Here is a 10,807-nt window from a genome sequence, read left to right as displayed (position 1 = left end):
TGCCTACAATGTAGGTATGCTAGGTGAATTTAAATTTGCCATCAAACTGCATCATTTTATATATCAAATTAAAGCCCTTGAGTAAACAAAGCCAAAACTGAAAACCATTTTTCATAGCACTTTCCGTAGCAAAGTTACATCTTGTCAAAGATTGACTTTCATCAAAAAGTTTCAGCTAGCAAAACTCCCCAAAACGGCATTTCGGGGGTGTTTCTAGATCTTAGTCTCATTATGATAGCAGCTTTTTTTAATGGAAATATCGAAATGCTATCCAAATCCCTCTAAAATTCCATGTGCGGGTGACTTATCACCATAAAAAATCATATATTTGGGTCAAGTGAAGTACAGAAAACATATTTATGTAGGTTTCTTTCTTCGGGCACTTGTTTTAAATTTCTATGTAAAAATGCATTGACATTGTCGGCGAATTTGACTGACTAGCAAATGTGTTAACTAAGGTTTGCCTGGGTTACCTATACAATGTAGTTCATTTAGCAAAATAGGCATACACACAATGCTCTTGTCGTGTTCATATATGAGTAGTCCATTGACTCAACAACAGTCAACAGTGATCGAGTAGTAGATCATGGCCAATTCCAAGCTTCACTCCACAAACCAACACAAAGTGTTATGCAAATAAATTAGGGTCGTTTGCAAAAGTTTTTCCTACCTTAAAATCATTCACTTACCAACAATACTTTCCATTATGTTATTTACCTACATGTTTGGTTGCTGCATTACAAAGAAATTCATATGCAAACTTCTGTGTTGTGGAATGATGTGCTTGGAATCAGGCGGCGGATGACATGATCGAGCCGGCAACTCGTGAAACCGCCCGGCCGTACATGTATGGCATTTTCCATATACTCGGTTAGTTTTGTGGGGTTCATTATCGAACCCCAACGGTTTTAGCTTGTATTTATATTATTTATCAACATAGGCCTATTTGTTTGTGATATTTCAAGCGTTTTAAAATTTCAAAATAATCCCATTCAATTACACGGTTGACGATGAAAATTTACTGAATTTAGGGACTGCACGTCATACACCACCTGCTTGGAATTTGCTGTCGTAGTGCACATTATTAGCATGATTAGTAACCATCATGCCATTGGTTACTGCGCCAAGCCTGGGCTCATACACCCGTTCCGAATTTTGATATGTCATAGTCTTTGTGTTATGTGTTCGTAACAAAGAAAGCGTGAGCCAGTTGACCCAGCAACGCCAAATGAAAGACAAAGATCGAAAGACTAAAGTTAATTTTTTATTACTTCCGTGGTCCGAGGCTGTGCGCATAGCGTAAACGACTGTACACTAGGGTTGTTGTCAAGTAGAATTTTCATTGTCGACAATCATCAAATCTCAAGATCCGACGTCGGCAAGTTGTTGACAAAGCAATACATCAATAGAGTCCAAATATTAAGTTCAGAGATCGCATTATGTGTTGTAAAAATATTACTGTCAAATACACATGATCATATCAGTAACTCGCCATTACAAAATGAAGTCTATTGATCCACCCTATCACTGTAATATTACTCAATTATTACTTTCTCATAATCCTTGTAAGTTATTTCATGATCAATAATTGTAATCTTAAGCTTATCTCTAATATTTTTAATGACAAGTCTTTGTCGATAATTAGCCCATGCTTGTCGACAATCGGGAAAACTGGGAAAAATTGCTTTGTCGACAATATTGTCGACAACAGCCTTGTCGACAACAACCCTACTGTACACACAGAAGAAATAAACAATCACGCTGATTGGCTGATCAATGCACTTGACAACAAGGCGGTTGACCCATTGGTTGTCTCGCGCGGTAGCGTAGTAGGCGACCTTGTCACTTCTACTGCGATCACAATTCACGAAGCTGCGTTCCCGGACCACGGAAGTAATAAAAATTAACTTAAGTTTGCATCTGGCGTCATCTGTCAACATGGACGGTCAATCAAATTCAAACTTGAGCACGGTTTGTTTACAAGTGTTGTGATGATATGAGTTGCTGAACGCGGCAGTAAAAGCGGGCGCCTTATTGTTAATTTTGCACTTTAAAACATGCAAACCATCTCAAATGTTAGGTACCGTACCGTATATTTATAGTAGGAAACTTTCTTTCACGAAGGTACCATGTCAACAATGCCTAGAAAAGTTGCTTTTTGCCTTGTAAAAGTACGTAATTTTTCGCCATGTTCTGCTATTCCTTTTCACCGATCGGCACCAGATAAATCGACCTTCCTTTTACGAGCTATTAATCAATCAAGGATCGTAGGGAATTTGATTGACAGTGACGTCAGCTATGCAAACTAGTCTTTTTATATGGGTGCAAAACAGCCTGCCAACTGCGGCAACTTAATCAATCCACTGGGCACCATTGTTCAACACTCTTCTTTATCATGTTTATATAAATATTAATTCGAAACATCATTAAAACCAGTATGAATCCATTTGCGTACAAATGTACGTATTGTAGTCTTGCCAAATTTGTAAGTACAATCGGCAGTACTTCCGAAATTTTACCACAAACACTGCCATTATTGTGCATGGTTTCCCCTATTATATAGCATTGCATGATGAGTACCGTAATGAACATTAAGTCTGTCATGGCCAGATGCTGCTGGATGGGAGACCAATATCGCCTACCATTTCTACATATCGTCATCGCAATAAGGATTTAATATTGGATTGTACTGTATTTATTTTCATTATTCAATTTTCTGACTATCTTTTTCAGACATTGTTCTAGCAGTGATCCAGTATGGCAGAAGTTCTAATCACCTTGCAAAACTGCTGTGCTGGTCAGCATAGTATCGAGTCAGAGAAAGTCACAGAGAGAAAGGTATGTATCCAATTCCAAATTTAAAGCCGTTTCTAAGTTTTCTTCAATTTCAGTTGCATGCTCAGAATTTTGTCATTCAGCACATCAGCAAGGAATAAGATCTCTTCTGCTGATGGCTGTGTGAATAAGCTGTGACTTTTCAGGAGGAATTTTACTCTGCTAAGCATATGGCTACAAAAAGGTACAATCAAGGAAAAAATAGTTCGCACACTTTGACAATATTTTGGAACTCTGCATTGCCGCTCTGCAAGTTTAGTGTAAAAAGTATTACTTTGTTTGATGAGATGTTCAAATCTTCCCTTTTCACCTTCCCTCCCCTATTCCCTCTCAATCAATGTTGAGGACACTGAAGAGCCCAATGTCCAAATTTTGTTCATCAACATTGAATGAAAGAAGAGGGGCGGTGATTTACAGTAATGCCAGAGTGTGCCAACATAATTTTCCTTGATTGTAGCTCAACTGTAACCAGGACTGTGACACTCGTATTCAATCTCTCTATTAAAAGTGAAGTCACTTAGCTTGGCAATTTGCATTGACACACCGACAGTTTGATTGATGGTTGCTAGGCAGTTAAGTGCATTTAGCCTAAAATGTGCGTACTTGCACACGTCTATGATGTGCAGACTCCAGACTGCTTCATTAATGAAACAGACTTCTCCCGTATTTATAATTGACATTCCCCGTATTTGATTGACAGTTATTGGGCATTTGAATGCATCAGTTAAAGATCCAGATCTGCAAGTACAGTTACGATTGTTATTAGTAATAGTAAAACAACTAAATGCTTTTTCAAACAAGCTGATGACTTCTGTAAGTTGTTACTATAAATAGCAATTTCTTTCGCATTTCTTTGTACCTTACTTTAGAAACAAATTGAAATTCTGAAGAGAGAGTTGAACAAACCAAAAGTGCTGCAACAACTAGATAAAAACTCTGATGCCAACAAAGGAGTTACTTGGGAATGGGTGTACCAATTTGTTATGGCGTATATGGCTAGAGAGGCAGACGCTATTCAGAAACCTAAAGGAGGTATGTACAATGCGCTAATACAGTTAAAATCCATACACCCCTGTGGAAGACTTGACCTTAATCAGGGAGTGTAGATTCAAATGTCACACATTCAGGTAACTGCAGTTGAAATTCATACTCCCTGTGTGGAAGATTAAGGTCATGTCTTCCATAGGGGTGTATGGATTTCAACTGGAATTGCCAATATGGCTAGAGAAGCAGACGCTATTCGGAAACCTAAAGGAGGTATGTACAATGCGCTATTACAGTTGAAATCCATACACCCCGTGTAAGACATTACCATTATAATCTCCTGCACAGGGGGTATAGATTTTGAGTGGAGTCGCATTTAGGTAACCCAATTTGAGATTTACACTCCTTGTGTGGAAGATTAAGGTTATGTCATCCACATGGGGTGTATGGATTTCAACAGGAATAGCCCAATGCTACGGGTCACTTGGTGTGCATGTACTCATGTGTGACCAAAGGGGTATTTTTGTTTGAAAGACCATGGAACGTTTGTTTTGTGTCCTGAGGCCTTTAAACCTTGACTTTCAAGAAAAAGACGTTGTTTTTCAAGCTAATTGAATGTGTTAACCTACTTTAGGCCGTTATACACCAGGCACAAAAAGAAACTTGTCAGTTATATTCAAACTTGCTGTTCAATAACTTGATAATTTTGGATTATTCTGAAATATACATTTTATTAATTGGACTTTGCTTTCTCATTTGACACCCTGTTCGTGACAAACGAACAAGAACTGACCAAGATATGCGCCTCCAAAGCCTCAAACCCCAAAATCAAAAGTTGCATTTTCAACGATTTTCAATGGGAACGCGTCGTTGTATTGCACACAAGCACCACGGGCCAATCAATAAATCACACAGTGTAACAGGCACAATTGAATCATTAAAATTGCAACTTTTCATTTTGGGGTTTGAGAGATTGAGGCGCATATCTTGGTCAATTCTTGCTCAATGTTCACGAACAGGGTGTCAAATGAGAAAGAAAAGTCCAATTAACAAAATGTATATTTCAGAATAATCCAAAATTATCAAGTTATAGAACAGCAAGGATGAATATAACTGACGAGTTTCTTTTTGTGCCTGGTGTATATTGGTTAAAACGTGTTTAAGGGGTCAAATTTGGTGCAAAATTGTACGAAATCCTTGTTTAGGGGTCGTTTCTGGCGAATAGACCAAAAGTGATTAGAGTGTTTTGAAAGCAGTTTGTGTTCTCCATGTACGGTAACAAATGCAGTGCTGTACTACAAACCTTTGCATGCGCAAATGTTTGAAACGCTCAAACTTATAAAGACGCAAATTATTTTTCGAGTTGGGCTCTTTTTGACAAATTTGAGGCACATTATCTGCCCTCCATGAGCAACAAACCAAGTTGGCGGATTTACCATAGCGTTACATATGGTGCAATGTTGAGTCGATAATCTTTGGGTATGATAACCAGCGTTCGAAATTTTGGTCGTCCGTTCTCCCGGGACAACTAAAAAAGTCGCCGGACAACCAAGAATACTGATTCGGTTGTCCACCGGACAACCATAAATCTGTAGCCTTTGTCACCGTTGTAGGCCTACAGACAACCAAAAACTTGAGACGGACAACCAGAAATTGTAATCTGGTTGTCCGTGGGACAACCATTTATTTTTCCTTAATTCGAACACTGATGATAACTTTGTTCTGTATACAGGTTCTAGTAGCAGTCTTGCTGGTAGAGACCGGAAGAAGCAAGAGGTTGGTGCTGTTTACAAGATGTTTGTTAGTAAAGCAAATCAGCGTAAGTCAATTACTTCAGCATACTTGTAAATTGTTATAGTTCACCCTTGAAAGCATTGTTTTATCCTTTTCTTTCTCAAAAATATTTTAGGGCACAAACCAAAAGTTTGATGACATCTTTTAAAGAAAAGTTGTTTTGTTGGGGAGGGTCAAAAAGTCTGATTACATTTTTTTTAAACTAGTTTAAATATCAGTCAAAGTTGATCTTTTGGGTTTCAATTTTCAACATTTCACACTTACGTTAGAGGGAAGGGGGAGGGGGTCAGCCTCCTAACAAAAGGACTTTACTTTTGATTGGTTCCCTTGCACAAAGGGTAAACTCAAAATGGTGGACCAAGCACAAATACCCTTGAGTGGCCATAACCAGAGTTGCCAACCCTTCTTGATCTTGTCGTAGACTTCCTCATTTGCTGACAATCTTCTGTCTTCTGCAAAACATATTAAATCTTCTGCATTTGCAGCCATCTGGCTAAATCTGATGCATTTACAGCTACCTGGCTAAAAAATCAAAACAAAATCAATAATACGCCAACTGCCCTGTCCTTTTGCAAAAAAAAAAGGTTGAGTAGCCTTGGAAAGGCATTTTTAAGGGTCTCAAAAAGCTAACATCCAGGAGCTTTCGGGGGCACTGATCCCACGCAAGTACCGCTAAGCTTTTTTTACACTTCGCAGAAATCTTCTGTATTTACATATATTCCAATGTTGGCAGCTTTGCATAAGCAGTCCTGCCTCCAAGACTTTGATAAACATCTCAAAAAAAGTAACTACCCCCCTTAAAAATGGCCATTATTCAAAAAGGGACTATTGTATTACATATTCTGTAAAATGTGTTGGAAGCAGAATATATATCTGCACATTTTGACACCTCTTGATACGATTGCCCAGAGAACAATAAAACACCGGTCAATTTAATGTAGTGAGGTCCAGATTTGAAAGTTGCACTTCCATACAATACAAAAACACTCGGATATCAGTACATAGATTTCCTTCCATTATTCTTAATACAAAATCAATACAATTTACTGCAACTTTCAAATCTTGGGTTACATTGATTTAAATGTACGCTGTAACATCAATATTTAGTCTATTGCTACAAATGAGGTGTCAAAATGTGCGGAAATAAATTTTCTGTTTCCAACGCATTTTACAGAATTGTAATACAATCACCTGTTTTTGAATAATGGTCATTATTTAAGGGGGGGTCAGTTTTTGTTGTTGAAATGTTTATAATGGTTACAATTGTTTCGATTAAATCCCATTTTCAGAGGGTGAGCATCTGACCTGTGAGAGCATGGTCCATCATGTGTTGACCATGTTGAAGGATGAGTTCTGCTGTGAGGCGTTTGGTGTGCAATGCTGCGGTGTGCTACTTAGGGAAATATTAAGTAGTAGAAAGTACTGCTGTGATATCAAACCCAAATATTGGGACGGTAAGTTGTAACATCGCTTTTTCAAAGTTTCAAAACCACTGACCTATCAGATTGATTCACCCATTTACTTCAATGGCACAAGTAACATTGCGGACATAGTTTTTTCCACCTGACCATAGGATGTGGTTAAGATTTTATTATCTAAGTTCTGACTAACCCTACACCCCCAACTTTGGTCATTGCTCATAATGCTTTAAATGCTATTTACAGTCTAGAAACGCCATTCTGCAAATGTCTGCATTTCATGTGTGTCTGCAGTTGCAAAGAGATTTCTCATGTGTGTCCTCGTTTGCTGGTGTTTACAAATGCCCATACACCCCCCTCACCCCCCCACACACCCTGATATTCCCGCTTGTCGGAGGCCTGCACCAATCTTGAAATGCATGGCATCTGAAAGGTGAGAATCATCAAAAATGTCCTTGGAATCAAGCCTTGAAATAAGTGGGCGCTGGGAGCAAATTTGCTCTCGTAAGGCCACCAATTGCTCCTGGTTCTTGTAAAATTCACATGGACCAGGAGCAATTTTCTAAAACAAATTGCTCCTGGTTCCAATTTTGCACTTGATGCAGTAGTACTGGTATGCTGTATTGTATATGCACAAAAGGGTTTACTATTTGAAAATTGCTCTTGTTTGTTCAGAAATTGCTCCTGGTTCTTGTAAAATCCCAGTGAACCAGGAGCAATGTTCAGAAAGAAATTGCTCCTGGTTCCAATCTGCTTATTTCAAGGCTTGCTTGGAATTAATGTGTATCTTCAACATGCCATGATTGAAGAATGGTGTGTATGCAATTAGTATAGTATTACTGATAAAAGTGTTTTCTTTTTACAGATTTGCTGACACGAATTGGCAAGCTGCTCCTGAACACAGACTGCAGAATCAGCAATGATCTCTTGGCTCGCACCATGCACACACTGATGTCTAGGGCTGTTGTACAGGGCTTCTTCAGATGCAAACCCATGTTCAGTTTTTTCACACACACGCTGAATGGTCTCAAGTAAGTCAACCACAATTGGCTATTCCAATTGAAATCCATACCCCTGTGGAAGATTTTGGAAATTTTTTTATTTTATTTATTTTATTTATAACAATAGGCTAGAAAGCCTGGACAAACCCAGTAGTGAAATCCCTAAATTAAAAGGATGCCCAATACATCAAAAACAAGAACAAAATATAAAAAAAAACATAATTAGGACAAGGACAGGTGGAATGGAGAAATAAAAGGAGACCAAACAAAATGGCTACACCAAGCAAAATATCTTTTACAGGGGGGGGGGGGGTATGTTTTTCTAAAAGTAATTGGTCAGGGTTAATCATTTTGAAACCCATACTCCCCCTGTATTATGGCTTTACCTATATCTTCCACAACTAGAGTGATCAAGAGTATTTCAAATGGAAGTTACCGTAGTCGTCAAATAGTCAACCAAGATGTTTCAAAAATTCCGATATTTCCATGCTATCTTGTGTAGTAAGCTTACCAAGTTGCTCACATGGTCACGAATAGCAGCAATAAATGGCGAAAATCTGCATCGGAACACCGGAAGTGAACCAAAAATCAGTGTCAAAAGTTCATAGTTTGTCATTTGAGCGTGACTTTTAAGCTTACCTAATGATTTTAACGGGAATTGTCGTGCTAAATAAACGCCCCCCCCCTTGGGAAAATGTAACGCCCCCGGGGGCGTTTATTTGACGAAATACGGTATCCAACTGTCTATTCTATTTGAAACTTATACACCCTCTGTGGAAGACTGGCTAAGTCTTCCACAGGGGCAGTGTGGATCTCAGAGGGAATAGCCCAATATGGCTGTGGATATTTTGTAAGCTGATCAAGAACTTAGGAGGGTTGGGAAATTTTGAATTTTTGAACTTTTGAGTAAGAATTACCTTTTATTATTTGTTGCAATTTCCAGTTTGATTTGTTGGATAATTTTGATTGACTTGTACTCAATTTGCAGTCATCTATTTCAATCTGTATTTCTCTCAATGAGGTAGAATCAAAGAGTACCAACTTTGCCATATATGTGTGTCACTCATGGAGGCCACTTGATGTACCTCCGGATCATTTCGCTTTATGTCCGACAAACTTTGATTCAAAGTGCATGATTGTTTGCATTCTGCATGTAACGTGTTGTGTTAAAAACATATGCTAAGCGCTGCATGTGCAAATCTTTGAAATGCACAAGCTAAAAAGCACAAATTATCATCAAGTTTGGGGCTCTTGCTGATAAATGCCCGAGGTATATTAAGTGGTCTCCATGAGCAACGAACCAAGATGCCGGATGTGCCATGCATACAGGCCTGTGAGATCTCCGATTTTCCCGACAGATTTCAATTTCCGCTTATTTAAAACAATTACCGTATTTCGTCAAATAAACGCCGGTACATTTTCTCAAGGGTGGGCGTTTATTCAAGGTCAATTTTAGAATGATAATTCCCGTTAAAATCATTAGGTAAAGTAAAAACACACGCTAAAATGACGAACTATGAACTAGAAACACTGACTTCTGGCTCACTTCCGTATTTGTATGTTTAAATTGCTTGAATAAAGATGATGGAATAATATATTATCGACCATGTGCGCAACTTGGTAAGCTTACTACACAAGATAGCATGGAAATATCGGCATTTTTGAAACATCTTGGTTGAAAAAAGTGGTGGGGGGGGCGTTTATTTGAGGGGGACGACTATTTGACGAAATACGGTATAACATCAAAAATCAAAATAGGGCCAGTGTACTTCTGATAGTATGACATGTCACAATAAAACAAATGAGATTTGAGATTAATGCTGCTTGAAAGGTCATGAAACGTAGGTCATAACATCATCTCGATATTCTTTGATTCCTCGTCTGTACTCATTGTGTAATATGTTTATAACCTGTTTAGAACTGCATCCATCGGAATGATGTTAAATGGCGCCACGATCGCTGTGGGGATCGATATACGTGATTGTCCATAAGAGATTTTCCATCCAAACCATCCATCGGAAGAGTGACATTTGATTTCATAAAAATCATATGGAATTTAAGAGAAGGTTCATCATGGCTACCATAAATTCTAATTTTGTAGCTAGAGCGACGCTCACATTTATGCAATGAAATGGAAGCAGGGCCTAGATTTTGATGAAAATCACAGAATCGATTCTCGTAATGATTCTAGCAAGATTCGGTTGGGAGAATCAACTTCTCTCATTGTTTCATACAGTAAGTGCGGTGATTATGATTGATTTTGATTCTCGCAAACCAAGAAGAAATCTAGGCACTGGCAAGCTTATAATCTTCAATTATTTCTGGTGAATATAGCATTGAATTTGTACTGTAGTTTGGTAGGTAAATTTTCCAATATTTTTTAAAACCCCACTCACAGGCCTGGCCATAGCTTTACATATAGTGCAATTTTGAGTTGATAATCCTTGAGTCTGTTATCTTTGATTTCTGTAGTTTGGTAGGTAAATTTTCCAATATTTTTTTAAATTTAACCTCCACTCACAGGCCTGGCCATAGCTTTACATATAGTGCAATTTTGAGTTGACAATCCTTGAGTCTGTTATCTTTGATTTCTGTAGTTTGGTAGGTAAATTTTCCAATATTTTTTTAAACTCCACTCACAGGCCTGGCCATAGCTTTACATATAGTGCAATTTTGAGTTGATAATCCTTGAGTCTGTTATCTTTGATTTCTGTAGTTTAGTAGGTAAATTTTCCAATATTTTTTAAAACCCCACTCATAGGCCTGGCCATAGCT

General features: G+C 38.2%; 1 protein-coding gene across 1 annotated transcript in view; it reads left to right on the top strand.

Moving 5' to 3' along the window:
* The first annotated feature begins 2,738 nt into the window (after positions 1-2,738).
* The window catches only part of LOC140141622 (serine-protein kinase ATM-like), a 128,796-nt gene continuing 120,727 nt past the window's right edge, over positions 2,739-10,807 (top strand). Inside the window, exons 1-5 of the mRNA XM_072163533.1 lie at positions 2,739-2,838; positions 3,705-3,867; positions 5,552-5,638; positions 6,903-7,067; positions 7,897-8,062. Coding sequence (XP_072019634.1) covers positions 2,758-2,838; positions 3,705-3,867; positions 5,552-5,638; positions 6,903-7,067; positions 7,897-8,062 — 662 coding nt within the window. The 5' untranslated portion in view covers positions 2,739-2,757. The remainder of the gene's footprint in view (positions 2,839-3,704; positions 3,868-5,551; positions 5,639-6,902; positions 7,068-7,896; positions 8,063-10,807) is intronic.

The sequence above is a fragment of the Amphiura filiformis genome, chromosome 19, assembly GCF_039555335.1.
Source record: "Amphiura filiformis chromosome 19, Afil_fr2py, whole genome shotgun sequence".
In the NCBI taxonomy this organism is placed as follows: Eukaryota; Metazoa; Echinodermata; class Ophiuroidea; order Amphilepidida; family Amphiuridae; genus Amphiura; species Amphiura filiformis.
Note: the sequence above shows the minus strand (reverse complement) of the source record. Positions and strands in the feature narration are given on the sequence as shown.